This window comes from Merops nubicus, unplaced genomic scaffold (genome assembly GCF_000691845.1).
Source record: "Merops nubicus isolate BGI_N331 unplaced genomic scaffold, ASM69184v1 scaffold4265, whole genome shotgun sequence".
Lineage (NCBI taxonomy): Eukaryota > Metazoa > Chordata > Aves > Coraciiformes > Meropidae > Merops > Merops nubicus.
This window is the reverse complement of record NW_008607471.1, coordinates 45,121-60,504: the sequence shown is the minus strand read 5'-3', so window position 1 is coordinate 60,504 and position 15,384 is coordinate 45,121. Positions and strand designations below refer to the sequence as shown.

The 15,384-nt window shown below is 39.6% G+C and overlaps 1 protein-coding gene across 1 annotated transcript in view; it reads left to right on the top strand.

Annotated features, from left to right (window-relative positions):
* The window catches only part of PCNXL2 (pecanex-like 2 (Drosophila)), a gene marked incomplete at its 5' end in the record, with an annotated part of 143,433 nt that overhangs the window by 100,467 nt on the left and 27,582 nt on the right, over positions 1 to 15,384 (top strand). Inside the window, 2 exons of the mRNA XM_008939937.1 lie at positions 3,605 to 3,663; positions 6,121 to 6,336. Of these exons, the coding sequence (XP_008938185.1) occupies positions 3,605 to 3,663; positions 6,121 to 6,336 (275 nt within the window). The remainder of the gene's footprint in view (positions 1 to 3,604; positions 3,664 to 6,120; positions 6,337 to 15,384) is intronic.

Genomic DNA, 15,384 nt, shown 5'->3' with positions numbered 1-15,384 from the left:
AGCAGGAATCTTGGAAATCTTGAATTTGTGTTTTGGAACAAAACCCAGCAAATAGCAAGACAGAACAACTGCAATTATATTTTCATATTCTAGAAATAAGCACAGCAAGTTTTTGAATTTTTTTTTTTTTCCTGCTCTATTTGTCCAATTCCCACTATCCACTGGTGGGTTCCTTAATCCCTGCAGTCTTTTTTTCTGCCTTTCTAAGGAAAGTGGAAGAAGAAAGACTTTACAGGTTGAAAAACAAGGTAGTATTTTTAAAGAAGGGAAGTATAGGAAGTGACTTCATCCTTTTGCAGAGGAAAGCAATATCTACAATGGCATGGACATTTCTGTGCAATCAGTGTATTATTTCAGTGCCTATGTAAATGCTAGATTAAAAATGAGCATGAGGTAGATAATTCAGGAACTAAGCAGGATGTTGACTGTAAAGTTGCTGAAGGCATTGAAACACAATAAGTTGCTCTCTGAGGCAAGTACCAAAAGACCTGCACTTAGTTTGCATAGAATAACACAATTCAGGAAGAAACCAAATTATTGAGCTAATTATCACCTTGGATGAGTGGTAACAACCAACCTAAAAACAAGAGTCCACTGGAGGACAGTCCAAATCACCCACTAGTCCCAAAAGTTTACTTTCAGGGGTCCTAGCTGACAGCAAAAAGACCAGGAGTAGAGATGTCACTGGCTTGATTGTTAGGTTCAGCGTATTATAGTTTAACATTATGCAAATTCCTGTGCCCTTCAAGAAGGTACAAATACAGCTTTGGTTACTAACAATTGTGGAAAATTTTTGAAGTCCAAAACGGATTACTCTACTGAATTTATTCAAGTAAACTGAATTGCAGGACAGAAGTTTGCTTTGCAAACTGTTCACATTACCCTTGATCTTAAAAAAGGGGAAAAAAGGAAAATTATGCTTCAGAATGCCTATATAGTTTTGAGATTTTTTTGGTAGTGTCTGAAAAGGAAAATCCTTTCTTGTCTCATGTCCTGAGGCCCACGCTTTGTTTTGCTTGTGAGAATTGTTCTGTTCCCTTCCCTTCTTCCCCATTCAGGCTTCATTATCCTTCTCTGTGTCCTGAAGCACTCCTGATTTTCCCTGATTGTTTCATGCATCTTTCTCTCAAAGGAATAGAAAAAACAAAAGGGAAAAAAGTGGAACTGGAGCTGCATACTGGGCAAAAGGATTCCTTATAAATTATAATTTTCTGAAGTATTACTTGATTTTTATGGGTCTCAATATGCCTCAAGAACAGAAATGCATTGTAGGTTGGTAAAAAAATTGGGATATGTGTAAGAAATAGTATGGACTTGTACGTTGTACTGCCACACTGATTTCAGAGAGACTGAAAGTTGATGAGGAGTCTCATACTCTGAAAACATGCATTTGGAAATCAGCAGCATTTTTCTGCTCTGAAAAGAAAATTGATTGAATTCCATAATAATCTTTATGCTTACTCTAGCATATGTTGCAGTTGCAGGTAGATGTATATCAGGGTAGAAGAGTTCTGACAACCATTTTGAAGCAAAATCATTCTTATATTCTGAACTGCTTAGAAGGCCCTCCCCACCCCTTGCCATTTTCTGTTGCATAGTAATTGAACTGCAATTACAATAAGCTGAGCAAACCAGGGGCACGAAGATAAATTATACATCAAATAAAATGTTAATCTATGTAGATAATGTATGAATATTAATTACAAATAATTTTAATTAAGACTCATATTCTCTACAACTGTATTCCTTGCAGAGGAAAGAACATGCCATTTTAAAGCCCAAATCTATTGCTGGTAGGAGTACGAGTTAAGCAGTTCTGCTCCTGTGTGCAGTTTTTCTGTTGGTCAGTTCTCCACAGCTTTTTGAGAGAGGCTATAGAGGATGTGTGAAGAGGCTTGCTGACATGAGGACCATCAGTGGCATCCTTCTCCCGGCTGACTTCAGCTCAGAAACTTCCAATCATTTAAATTACTTGCACATTGACAAACAAAATCCTGGGAGTCGATACTGCGATGAGGGTATACAGACTCCCAGAGAGTGCTTCAAAGAACATTACTCTGGGTTTACTCCATCCTTTTTCAGTGTTTTCTAAGCTGTATGAAAGCTTCCCATATGACTTATACTTTCTTTGGGGCAGTCTTTCTTGGGGCATGTCTTAAGTTCTCACAGCGAGTAGCTAAAGCTGGGATTTTTAATTTGACTGGCCAACCCTAAGTCATTCAAACTCTCCACTGTGACCTGTGCTCCACACCTTAATGAGCCAGACCCCAGACAGTCCCACCTGGTCATGCCACCCTCACCACAGTTCAACAAAGCACATGATGAGGACCATGCCTGTGTGTCTCCCTCTGTTCCAGTACCAGGAGAGGTGATGCCTGGGCACTTTTCCCCTGTGTTTGCAGGCTGTTGAACAGAGAAGCCTCACTACTGTCACACGTAACCTTATGCTGACTGTTGTTTGGGAAAAATGGCTTTGTCTTTACCCATTTCCTGCTTTAACTCCTTTTTCCAAGGAATTATATTTTTTACATATCTGATTGCTAAACCCTCTGCTAATGCTAGTGATTGAGGGTAAAACTTCCCTGGCAGTGATCTTAATGAAGTGTGCTGAAATCTTAAAGCACCACTTCCAGGGCTTTATTTCAGGGAAATCTGCATTTACTGTGGCATTTCTGTTAGCAAGGCTTTCCCTTGTACCCTGAAGGAATGGGAGATGGGTGCTTGGGAGATGCTCTGAACTTCTGGTGTTGAATATCCCTACTCACCACAACAACCACTCCTTTGTTTGACACATCCTTTCCCAGTGATCTACTCATTCCTCATCTTCAGATTTTGTTTGTGTATTTTGTTACAGGTAGGAACAAAAGCTCAATCCAATCTACCTTTTAGTTGCTTTCTGGTTTCTGGCTGTTTTTGCTGTGGTATTTGTTTCACTGCTATAGTGAAAATACTGAGTAGGGAGTGTGTCATTTACAAGGTAGACAGGGTTACTGTCTGTGTGGACTAAGACCCTGTAATTTACTCTTCTTCCGTTGATAAGAATGACCAGGAACTCTCATTGCTGCCTAGCCAAATACGAAACTAAGTGATTTTTTTTAGTTATTTTTCCATAGTTGTTATATACTCACAGAAAGTTTTGTACAAAGAAAACCTCTGGAGTCCAGCTGTGTTTCCATTAAGGCTCAGAAGGGAAGAAAGACTGATTTAATATTCTTTCTGTTCACTGTTTTGGTGGCACTGGCTGATGTGCTTTTGGAGCAGTTCAATTATTTAGATACATAGTGTTGTATATTATCACAGATACCAAAATTCTGAATGGATTTGCCCCTCAAGAAAGGAAATATGGAAGAAAGAGTTTGAGGAAAGAAAGGAGAGGACACAGACACTTTCATTTTGTATGCTGATAAGCTACAGTATCAGTAGCAAGACTAAGCTGAAGTAACTGTGCCTACTTGGAGTAGACCAATGAACAGATTAGAGTGTGAGCTGCATCATGGTATAAACACAAAATGGGAAGATATGTTAAAAAGAAAATAAAATGTGGTTTTGGGAGATCCTTATTTTTTGAAAAAGAATTTACAGTACAACATGTCTTTATTTCCAGCACCAAAAGAGCAGACCATTCCAACACCAGACTGGCCATCCAGATCGAAAAGGATGCAGGTATGGCCTGGGAGTTTGGGTCCTTTGCTTGGTTCGCACAACTTAAATATATTTACACCACCAAGGCTTTGCCTGGAAAGCTGAAGGGTTGCAAAGGGTTTAAAAGTTGTGAGAACAGACCAGAGCATTTTAAATGTAGCAGAGGTCTGGTTTAAGTCATGTGACTTGAGAAGTAAATTCACTCTTCTGTTACGTGTAACGTGGGCTGCAAACTGCCTCATTAATTATAATGTTGCTGTTTGTGTGGAGTGTGCAGCAGGCACCCTGGATAGCCTCGAAGGTCAGCTGTTGGGCAGAGAATCATAGAATCATTTTGGTTGGAAGAGACCTTTAAGATCATCGAGCTCAACCATTAACCCAGCACTGCCAAGTTTTGGAAAAAAAAAGCAGCAGTGTAATGGTACCACTGCTGCTGAGCAGTTTGGGCTCACAGCAATCTCCTCTTCCCTGGAGGGAAACCTTTTTGGAGAGAGGGAAAAGGAAAACTGGAAAATTTGCAGGAGGGGTAAAAGAAAGAAGTAGGAAAGGTGGTGGGTTTCTCCTCTGGGTGTTGGTGCATTAAATGAGCTCTGATCCATGGCAGTGTAAAGCATCTTCCTGGACTGCACCGGGTGGTTCCTGTGGGGCTGGGAAATAAGAGCAGTCTTTGGCAAGTCAGGGGACACAGAGCCTGTGGTACCTCAGCTCTTCAGCACCTGGTGGGACAGAGCCCTTTCCAGGGGAAACCAATACCCATGTTTCATGCCAAACCCAGGGAGAGAGGCCAGGGTTTCATTTGTGGGTTTTGCCTGCTTTAGTGTTCAGCAGCTGATTTGATTTTGCCACCGAGGCATCAGGGGGTTGTATTGTGGAGGTGTAAGTTTACACTGTAATTATTGCTGTTAAATTTTTATCCCCTCCCTCCCTCCCTCCCTCTTTTATTCTTATCAGTAATGTGAACAAATACACATCTTCAAGCAGAAATGGGTGTAATTCTGGGTGTCCAAGAGGGTGAGAGAGGTGTTAGCTGTTTGAGGCATATGGAGTGCTCTTTCATTATTTATCATTTCAAGGCAGGGAGTTAAGGTGTTTCCCAAGGCCATTATTATATTGATAGCAATAACCTTTAGCATTATTATCTATGCTAATAAGTTAGTTACATTTTTAAACCCTGTAGCTCAAGCAAAACATGCTTTTTATGACTGTGTGTGCTTGAAAGATTCATTTGATGGCTCATTTAGATTTTGACCAGATATATTCTGGAAGGTGTATAGCTGAGGATGTCTGTACGTGCAAAAACACCTGCATGCACATACATACCAGGGCTGGATGCATTATGGCTGTGGTGATGAAAAACAGCACAGTAACACACCCACTCCTCTTCTTATATTGAGGAGCAAGCTATAGCACATTATTCCTTTTTTTTTTTTTTCTTCCCCTCTCCATGGTAGATCTGCTCCTAAATATGCATGTGTACCTGTACGTATGTATCCACATATGCCCTCGTGTATACAAATACACCTGCAAGAAGTTGGTTTGTATGGGTGTATCTATTAATGCATCAACATTTTAAAAGTATTAAAGGTGAGACACTGATGCATTGTAGAAAAGAAAAGCAGTTCTCACATCAAGCATATATTACCTAAAAGACTACAAGTACAATACAACACCATGATGGGTTATGTGACACCATGTCAGCATTTGTGAAAGGTTCCCTTTCACGGATGACCATCAGAGTGCTACTTTTAATACAGTTAAATGATATAGACCTTTATGAGGTGACACTTCTAGACTGTGATGGGGTGTTTTGCACCTGGACAATTGGTCCAAGCAATGTGTAATTGGACAGCTAATGTTTTTAAGGAAGTGGCAGAGATTCAAGTGGTGAATGAACCTAGTTACATTCTTTCTCAATATACTATGTGGACTCTTTAAAAATATGCATGCTCATCTTAAATCCCAACAGACACTTCATGGACAACAGCTTGAAAAATTCCTGGAGGACTAAAGGAAAAAAATTCTAACAAAATTACTGGAAGCTGTGTGACCAAATTATTGAAAAATCTCAGAAATAATATTCAGATTTAGGATTATACACCAAAAAATTATGATTTCTTATTTCTTTACATTAAAAGTAATATGTAGACATTAACTTAGCATTGCAGAGGCTTTCAGTGGAGCCAAAAAATTCTTGCTGTTGTAAAACATAGAGGTGATCTGATTCAGTCTGAAATGTGTTACCACTAATTTGATGTTCTATTTCCAATATTGTTCATATTAACAAAAATTTTAGGCCTCGTTCTGTGAATGGCTAAAAAAACACCTAGGGAATATAGATTGTATAAAGTATCAGGAAGATATCATCCAGCCAGAGGAAGAAGCTTTATGCAGGAATAAAAAAAGTCTGGGATTTTATGCAGAATGGCTTGGTGTAGTATGCATTTTATTCTTTACAAATGTGTGCTGCTCTGGTTGCAGGAAATGATGATAATAATCTCAACTCCATTTTTTATGAGCATTTGACAAGATCTCTGCAGGAGTCTCTTTGTGGAGATTTGATTCTGGGCCGCTGGGGAAACTACAACACAGGAGACTGTTTTATTCTCGCATCAGATTATTTAAATGCCTTTGTGCATTTGATCGAAATTGGAAATGGCCTTGTCACCTTTCAGCTCAGAGGGCTGGAATTTCGAGGTAAGGATCCCTGATGATTTAATAACAACAAAAAACAGCAAAAAACCTTGTCTAGATTTTTTAATCTGTCACAACTCTGTAGTAGGACATATCATTTAAGGACCTTTCTCTCTTTTTACAGGTATTTGTCACTGTCTAAAAGCTCTGTAGTACTTTGTATCATTATTTGAATGACAGTGCTTTGAAACATAGATGTTAAGAAATTTGAAGTCATATTCTACAGTATCATGAGACTTTCAGAAAGAAGGCATGTTGAGTTATTTGTTTGGTTCACAGATCTTTTAGGTTGTGCTTAATCATGTTTCCAGATTATTTCTTTCTCTCCATAACCACGAAAATGGAAATTGCTCTTAAAATTATTCAACCCTCTAAAGCTTGTCTTTGAATTAAAACCCAAATATTGTAAGAGTCCTCCCATGGAAACTCTCCTGTGTCAGGTTGTGCAAGATACCAGTGCTGCGATGGTCTCCATCACAGTAGGACAGGAGCAAGACCATCAGGGCTTCCCATTTCTCTTCTTTAGGAAGTGTTGACTGCAGCTGAAGAAGGGATGTCACTTTCTTCCCCTTCAGTATATTCCTCTGTCAGGACACTCCTCTTCAAGAAATGGCAATTGCATTCCATTCCTCAGTGTTGTGGCTTTTGTGAGGCCAGTTGCTTGGAGTGTCACACTCCTGTCCTTTTGTCTGTTGTCCCTAAAGTAGGAAGAAAAATGAACGTAGAACCTCAAAACTTTTCCGTAGCTTTTAAATTTTGCTCATGTTGGCTGCCTGGTTTTGTTGCTTAGGTTTGTAGCCTTTCAAAGATACCACTTTGTAAATGCAGGTTACGGGAGTATTTAAATCCAAAAATAAACAGCTTCCCAGGATCAAGGGCTGAGCATCTTATGGGCAATATGTAGTGGAGTGTATAATCAAGGTGACTTTTCAACAAGGTTGAGTACAAGAAAATAGGAGACAGACTGGCTCTTTGAATGCATTTAGATGTGGGAGTATTTAGATGAGGGAATAGCAGATGTGGGCTCAATTTTTGTCTCTGTGACAGGAGTCCCTGTAGGATATTGAACAGGTTGTGGTAAATGCTTGACGTTCACTTTCTATATGGTGGGGACAAAGATAACGCTCATCTATCTTAAGAGAAGTTATGCAGAAAACAGTAAATAACCAAAGCAGCTCGATATTGTAGCACCTGAAGTGTTACTTATCAGTACAAGGGCAAATCGTAAGAAAAAGCAACTAGAAAGGATGAAAGATAATTTGTTTATGAGCCTTATAATTTCTTGTTGTTCATGATGATGATGATGATGTGTAACTCTGTGGCTTTTGTTAACTTCAAAGACATCTGTGCAAGTACTATCTTCTTGTGTGCCCCCAAGGTAGGCAGTGGTGCTGCTGTGTCAGAGACAGGTACTGAGGTTAAGCACCTGATAAAGTCCAAAGGTGGAAAGCTTTCTCTGGGTAGATTTGAAGTTTGCTATTACTTTAGTTCCAGTACCACTGGCTTCCCAGGCTGGTAAATCTCCGCGTTAATTGCAGTTTTTCTGTTGTGGTTGCTGTTTCTGGGTTTAGTATTGGATTTGGTTGGTCGGTTTGTGTGTGTTTATTTGCAAGACAGTTTTAGTCAGCTTGTCATTTTTGTTTCCTTTTAAGCTGCCTGCAGTTACCATTATTTATGGAAACTCTATGAAGTAAAAAAACCAAAGTTCATTCATTTCTACAGATGTGGAAAAAAAAAGTAACTTCCAGGAGGGATTTATGTATGTTAAAGAAGAGACATCTTGGACAACATTGACATTTTGTTCAGATTTGTTGGGATTTTGAGTAAGCAGGACCATGTACATTTCCATTAACTTGCATTCTGTTTTCAGAAAAGTATCTTGGCTGATCATCTTTTTGTGTTAAATAGTTCACTGTAGTATTTGAAACAAACGGAAGAAAGAAATGTCACTTTCATGCTTAAATAACATGCATTTTGTGAGTTTTTTTTTTTTTCCTTTATGCAGTTGCCAGCTACTGCTGGGTCTCTCCATCATCGCCATCCCCAGGCAGTTCAAGAAAAGTAATCTTCCAAACAGAGATGAAAAAAAATATGATTTGAGGATCCTCTCATGTGCCAGTTGGATGAAAAGATCAGAGCCCAGCAGATGGGCTTAATGAACTGGAATTCGAATGGTGAACAACTGGACAGTTTTGTTGCAAAGTGGTTTGGGCAAGTGCCATTTCACATTTGGATCTGTGCACAAAGCTCAGAAATTGCAGTATGACACCTGTCAGGGCATCTCTGTATCCCCTAAAATCACAGTCTAAGTAGCTGAATGGGTCTGAAAATTGACCTTTCTGTGCAGCTTGACTAATGCTGCTCAGTGTTAGAACTGTAGCTGGTTGGCTTTGTGATTAGATCCAACACGTCTGCTTAAAGACCTGCAACAAGTCTTCATATTCAGCTTGGGCTGAGCCCTGCAATCTCTTGTGTGTTTTATGGATTACCATTTAGAGTCAGCTGAATTCTCATCATGAATACCCCTTTCCCAGTTTCTCTCGTGCTCCTCAGGAGGAGGCTGGCAGCCTGCAGAACAGCAAGCAGTCTTACCTGAGTGTTCAAAAAACCTGGACCAAGGGAGGTGGCAGCAAATTGTAAACTTGGAAAGCACGGATAAGTTACTGGAGGAGGAGGAGGGGAGTGGGAAAATGGGAATGGGACTCTCACCTAGATTATCTCATTTTCAGTACAAATCAAATCCCCTATTCCTCCTCACTGTCACTTTGGGAAGAGACTCCCCAATACTAGAAGGAGTGGAAAAGGATGGAAATGGGAGTGGGATGATCTTCTGTTCTCTTCTCTTCTCTTAACCTACTGGATGATGCTATTCCAAGGGTAAGAGAAAATGTGTAGTTAGTGTCCTCACAGACATGGTATGCAACGAAGGTTTCTCCAGCTTTCAGAATATTTTTGCCAAGTAGAGGAGAAGTTATGGGAAGATAAACTAGCAGTGTGTGAGTATTGTTATTATGTCGTTTGGCCTGGAACTAGGGAAGCCATGCAGGATTGAATAAAGGACCATACCTGAGGAAAGAACAGCTCAAACACATGGCACTTGACATGGCATGTGAGAGCTGAGCCCAAATGGACTCTGCAGAATGAGTGCCAGAGAAACCACATGAATTGTAAATCTGCTTAAGAATGGAGTAGGAGGAACAGAGAAGCTCAAAGGAGAGACAGGGACAAGCCAGATAAGATGGAGCTGCCTGACCCAGGCTATAACAAAAGCTTCACTGACTCCAAAGTGTGGGCAGATAGTCTGCTGTGTGCTCAGGGGAGACTTGCTGAGGTGGTGTGCTGACACCAGAGGGTTGCTTGTGTCTCCAGGTAACCTCCGAGGACTGGTGTGCTTCAGATAAACTGTGCTGCAGTACCGTGCCCTCCCTGTTTTCTCCTGGTGTCAGCGAGGAGCCGAGCTGCTCTAGTGGGGCTGTAGGGGTTCCACAAAGGTACCCAAACACCGGGGCACTGAGTAAAAGGAGCCAGACAGGCTGACCTGAAGGCAGAAGCTTCATAAGAAGAGAGGCCAGGAGCTGTCCCAAGGAAGCTCCATGAAAGCTGAGACTGTGATGTGAAAATCTTCCTTGGAAGGTTTTTGTTGCACTTTCTTTTGAACTGGATTGCTGCCTGCAAGGGCAGGAAGCTGGAGTGGGCTGCCCCTAGCAGTACCAGGAGCCATCTCCTGGGCACATTCTTCCCCATTTCGTGTCCTGCAAATGACTGGTGTGAGGTACAACTGAATACAGTAGGATTTTTTTTTTTTTTGCATAAGTGGGAACAGTGTATACAACTGCCCTGGAAGAACCTGGTGGTTTATGAAGTTAAGAGGCAATTATTAAGCACTAGGCTCATTTCCTCTGCTTTGGGCTTCTTACATTCCTATTTTTTGATGCCTGATCATACACTGTTTTTCATACAGGACCCTGATTCCTTTTGTTGTACAGAATGGTTTCCCACAAAGAGGGGAAAAAAAAGGGCTAGAGGAGGAACGTGAAATCTGTAATTTCTGAGCTTTGGCTGCTGGACTTCAACTTCAAACAAGCAATTTTAATTGAGGGCCCTAAAAATCTGTTCTTCCTTAAATAGGAAGTCTGTGTTTGCTTTGGAAATGAATGTATCACAACAGTGTTCTATGTATCTGTGACTGTTTTGTGTTTATGAGTAAACCCAAACCGATGTTTGCACTGAAGAGCTGTGGATTTTCCTATGGGTGTTTTATTGTGGTAGCTGAAAAAGCTGTTCTGGCAATGCTGCCACTGTAGTGCCTGAAGAAAGGCTTTTAGAGTCTTCTGAATTTAAGTGTACTGTGGGGAGGAGGTACTGCCTCCCCAGTTTGCAGTCCAGTCTGAGATTGGCATTATAAATGACTGATCCATCTGCTTTTCTAATTGTATGTAAAAGATGCATTTAGCTCAGCTTTTAAATGAAAAAACAAAAACAAACCAACAAACGATCCTATAAAACAAACAAAAAAAAAATCCCAAACAAAACAATACAACCAAACCCTTGCAGGCAGGTTAAGAAGATACAGGCTGAGAAGACTGAAAGAAGAGTCAGCAAAGCTAGGATTCCTGTCATCCATCTTCAGGCCTGTGCAAATTAAGCACCTTGTATGAATTAGTTCTTCACTTTCCTTTTATATGGACAGAGAGGGGATATGCCTTCATTGAGTCATTTATTCTGTGTGTAAAGCAGGGGGGAGCCTCAATATATCCAGGCACTGTGAGGAGACACCCAACTCCTCCTTTACCAGAAACAAAGAGAAGACAGTAATGAGCTCAGGCTAGATGAAAACTTTCAGGTAGGTGCGTGTTGGTGTTGGGGAATCAAGCCCTTCCGTTGGTAACTTAACTCTACAGTCTGTGTTAGACCACAGCTATGCTAAAAGCAGCCTGCCAGAAGAAATGCATAACGTATCATTTAATTTGAAAGGAAGTGACAGGGGACTACCCACAATCAGGGAACAAGCAGAAAGACTGTTTAAATATCTAGCTCCTGTGAGTTCCCCGTAGAAAAATGAAGACTTGAAATATTTTCCTGTTTAGTCTACAGATGTCTTTTGGAGAATATCCAGTTAGGTGTTACATGTGCAAAAGTTACTTAAGAATGGTGATATTGAAATCCTGAGCTGTTTTCTAACTCATGCCTGGTATTTTTCAGTCATGTAATTAACTTCTAAATTTCTTCTGTGATTTTTTTTCTTACTGTGTGTTGCACGTGCAATATTCATGCTTCACTTGGAACTTTGTTAGGTGACTCAAGGAGAGCAGCGCAGAGCAGACACAGATGTAATTGTACATACTGGAAGGTGGTGGTGGCAGGAGGATGTGATCGCCTGTGGGGCTTTCTCTGTGCTAGCTACCTTATTTCCCACACAAAATGGTGTGTGAACACAGCCAGTTTAGGGTATACCCTCTAGGCACAGTAATGATGTCTAAGAAACAAGGACAGTTGCTCAATTCTGCAGTGTATGTGTACGCTGAATAGTTTTATTGTAGTACATTATCAGGGTAGAGAATATTTATTGGTGTTTGATATTTGTATCTGAAGGCTAGCATTAGCAAGAATCATTATTTAAAGAGTGGTTGCAGCTTTCACATTTTATTTTTACAAATCACTTCTTACTGTTGGGAAATAAAAGTGGCCAGCTTCATGTCTTTCTCAAGACCAGCCTTGAAGTAGGTTCAGTGTTTGCACCAGACCATCTAAAGGTATTGATAAAACACAAGGACTTCAGAGAAAAGCATCCATTTCTAACACATCTCTTGGCAGGAAAGGTTAAAAACAGAAGTACATTGTTTGTAGTAAAGAAGAAAGGCTGAGAGACACAATGCTTGGATTTACTCAAGGCATGAACAGAAAGGATGCAAAGGGGTTTCTTTAATCTTGGTGATTTAATTAGGAAGAAGGGCATGAAACAGGGAAAAGGATACTTACGTTGAAAGCAGGAAATCTTTCTAGGTGTACAATAATGCTCCAGCAGTGGAAGCCATCTATGAATTTCAAATAGGCTTAAAATAGTTTCTGTAACACAGACTAGAATAAATATTTTATATCTTTTTTCCCTTTCCTCCCTTCTACAATTTTATATGTATATATGAGTGCAATGGAGAAGACTTCTGGAAGGAAGAAAAATGTTAGGTGCACTGCAGCCTTTTTACTGAAAAAAAAGTCTTTGCCAAAAACAAAATGTTATGTCTTCCATTGCGCTCCAAAAGAGGTGAAATTAGAGGTTTTCATGATATTTAGTAGTTGAAAGTTTAACAACTAGCATCCTTAAAGAACGCTTCCTTCCACATGGGCTTCTATAATGTGTCTCTGACCAAAAAAATGAAAAGGTTTCTGAGGAGAGGGGATGCCTGTTATTAGACCAACTGATCTGGTTTGAAAACCAGACTATTTTTTTTCAGGCATACAGGCACCCAATGCAGTTGAAAACCAAACCACAGTTTTAGAACTAATAGCTTTGATGTTTGAGAAATTGATACTGTTTTTTAAGTCCTGATATTTTTCTTTGAAACAACTGGGGATAGAGCCTGTAAAGTACTGTCCTCAATCTCAGTTCCACAAGGAAAAGAGAAGGAGCCAAAGCACTTGCTGGTTTCCAGAATGTGTCCAGTTCTGGGGTTCATGAGTTTCCATTTGGAAGCTCAGTTCACACCTTTTTGAAGTCTTTGTTTTTCTGTGTTTCTAGACCTAGGTAGAATACTTGTCTCAGGAGCGGGTGGCCTTTCAATGACTGTAATTATGCTCTTTGTGATTCCCTTGGGTGATAGCTTGCTGCTTATTAAGTTGCTATAGTGAGCCTTATCCATCAGAATTTGGGAATGCTCAGACTTGAAGCAGAGCTCAGTGGAGCAGAGTTGGTTATGTCAAGTGTTATTAAACCAAAGTGTTTTATGAGAGTTAAAACTTCTTCTAAAAGTATATGACTGTTACACAATTTTTGATCTGACCCTTCAGAACTGAAAAATGTTTTTTTTTTTCACTCACTGAGTTTTCAAAATTAAATTCAAAAGCACGCTTTGATTTTAGCCTTAAATTCTAGAATGGTGGGTGGTAATTAGTTTAGGTGTATTTTATGTATCTTCTTGAAGCAAGATTATAGTCTTCAGTTTCAATTTTTTCATTTCCATTTAGGTCAGATAATTCTGGCAGAGCACAAGTCAGTCTGCAAATCCTGATGTGTCAGGAAAATAGAGCCTCAAGTTCTCACCCTGATTTTCTCCTGAGCTCACATGGATTGACCTTGCTTTGTTCAGCTGGCACATGTTTCTGCATTGATGGATTTTTGGCAACCATCCAGTGTTAGATATCTTACAAATGAATCGGTCTCATCTATACTAGCAAAGGTCACACTGAATGCCTAAGACTGAGTAAAGTGCAAGAGCTTATTTTCTTTCTACTACAGAAAGAAATGTAAAAAAAATGTTTTCACTCAGATTTTAAAATGACTAATTACCAGTGAAAACATTTTCCTCTATTTTAATATTTAATAGTACTACACTTAATTATATTGCAGAACTGAAGTGCACGTTTTGCTCCCTGCTCTTTCATTTTATGAATAATTCTCTCAGAGCTGCTTGAAGTTGATAATTTTTTTGAGAAGCAATATAAAAATTGTCATTTAAATTATCAGCTTATACCATATACACAAAAGTTTAGGATCACCCTTCTGTAAAAGATGTACACAAATTATTAACTTCATTTAGTGTGACTTGTCCCTTTTGGCTCAATTCATAAAGCTGAGCACAGTTTCTGCAGTCCCAGTGTATAAAGTAATGAACCAAAAAGGATTGATGTAGGCACTGGTAGAATGAAATTTCCCAGTAACATGCAAATCTGTGGCATTGAAGTCCAGCCAGTGCATTATGGATTAAAGTACAGCTCAATTACAGATGAGAGAAGGTCACTGGCAGCTTTTCTAGAACTGACTACAAGAACTGGGAGACAACCAACATGTGCTTCATCATCAAACCTACATTTTGTCTCTGCAGACTTGAGTCCTTTTACTAGATGTCATTGGAAATATTAATCAGCAGCATGATGATAGGAATAGGTATTTGGTGTGTTGTCAGAGCACTCACTGTAGCTCAAATTACACCTTTAAACTTAACAGGGATACCCTTGCAAGCAGTCAAGACACCAAATCCCAAAGGTAGTAGTACCCAAGTCCATCAAGCAGCTTTTTTTAAGGAAGTGAATGTTTGCCAGATGTTGAAGAGCACAGCCCTGATTTCATCCTTTGCATAAATCTACAAAATGGCCACATGAGCTCCTGCGGTTGGTTCCCAGAGCTTTTATAATAACATGGTCCCATGTAGAATGTCTCTCACTCCCAAAGTTCAACACTGATTGTGTCCACTGTAGTGTAATTGTAACTTTAGTTGATTAAAATTACCTAGGAAAGACCACTTGGAGATATTTTCCCCTGTTGAATTAGCTGAGAATGCAAATAATTATTCTGGCATCTTCTTCTGTTTGTTATTCATGTGATGATAGTTTCCCTCAAACACTGAGGTTCTTTTAAATTTTTCTGTTATTTGCCTTGCAGGCCTCTTCAGGCCCCATATTTTACAAAATATATGGCTTAAGAAAACTAGTAATTGCAGAATCTGCAGTAATAATATTTGGTATTTATTAAATAGAGATAATACAGAGAAGGCAGAGAAACAGACAGCATTCCGTAGGAATGAAACGTGGTATTTCGATACTAAAAAAAAATAAATATCTAGGAATCGTTACATAGACTGACCAAAGTCATCTTTGATTCCCTTAGTTGTAAGGGGCTCAGTGACAATTGTTTTGTGACTTGTCAATTTGCTCAGTGACTTGTGCTTTTCATCACTTTTAAGCATTTGGCAGTACCTAGTTTAGCACCTGGGATGAAGATGTATCTTCTCTTAAATTCAGTTTAATACTGAGAGACCTTTAAACTCTGAAAAAATAAACATAGCAACAATACTAACAGCACCAACATGGGGCAGTTATTTTACTCTTTTTGAGCCA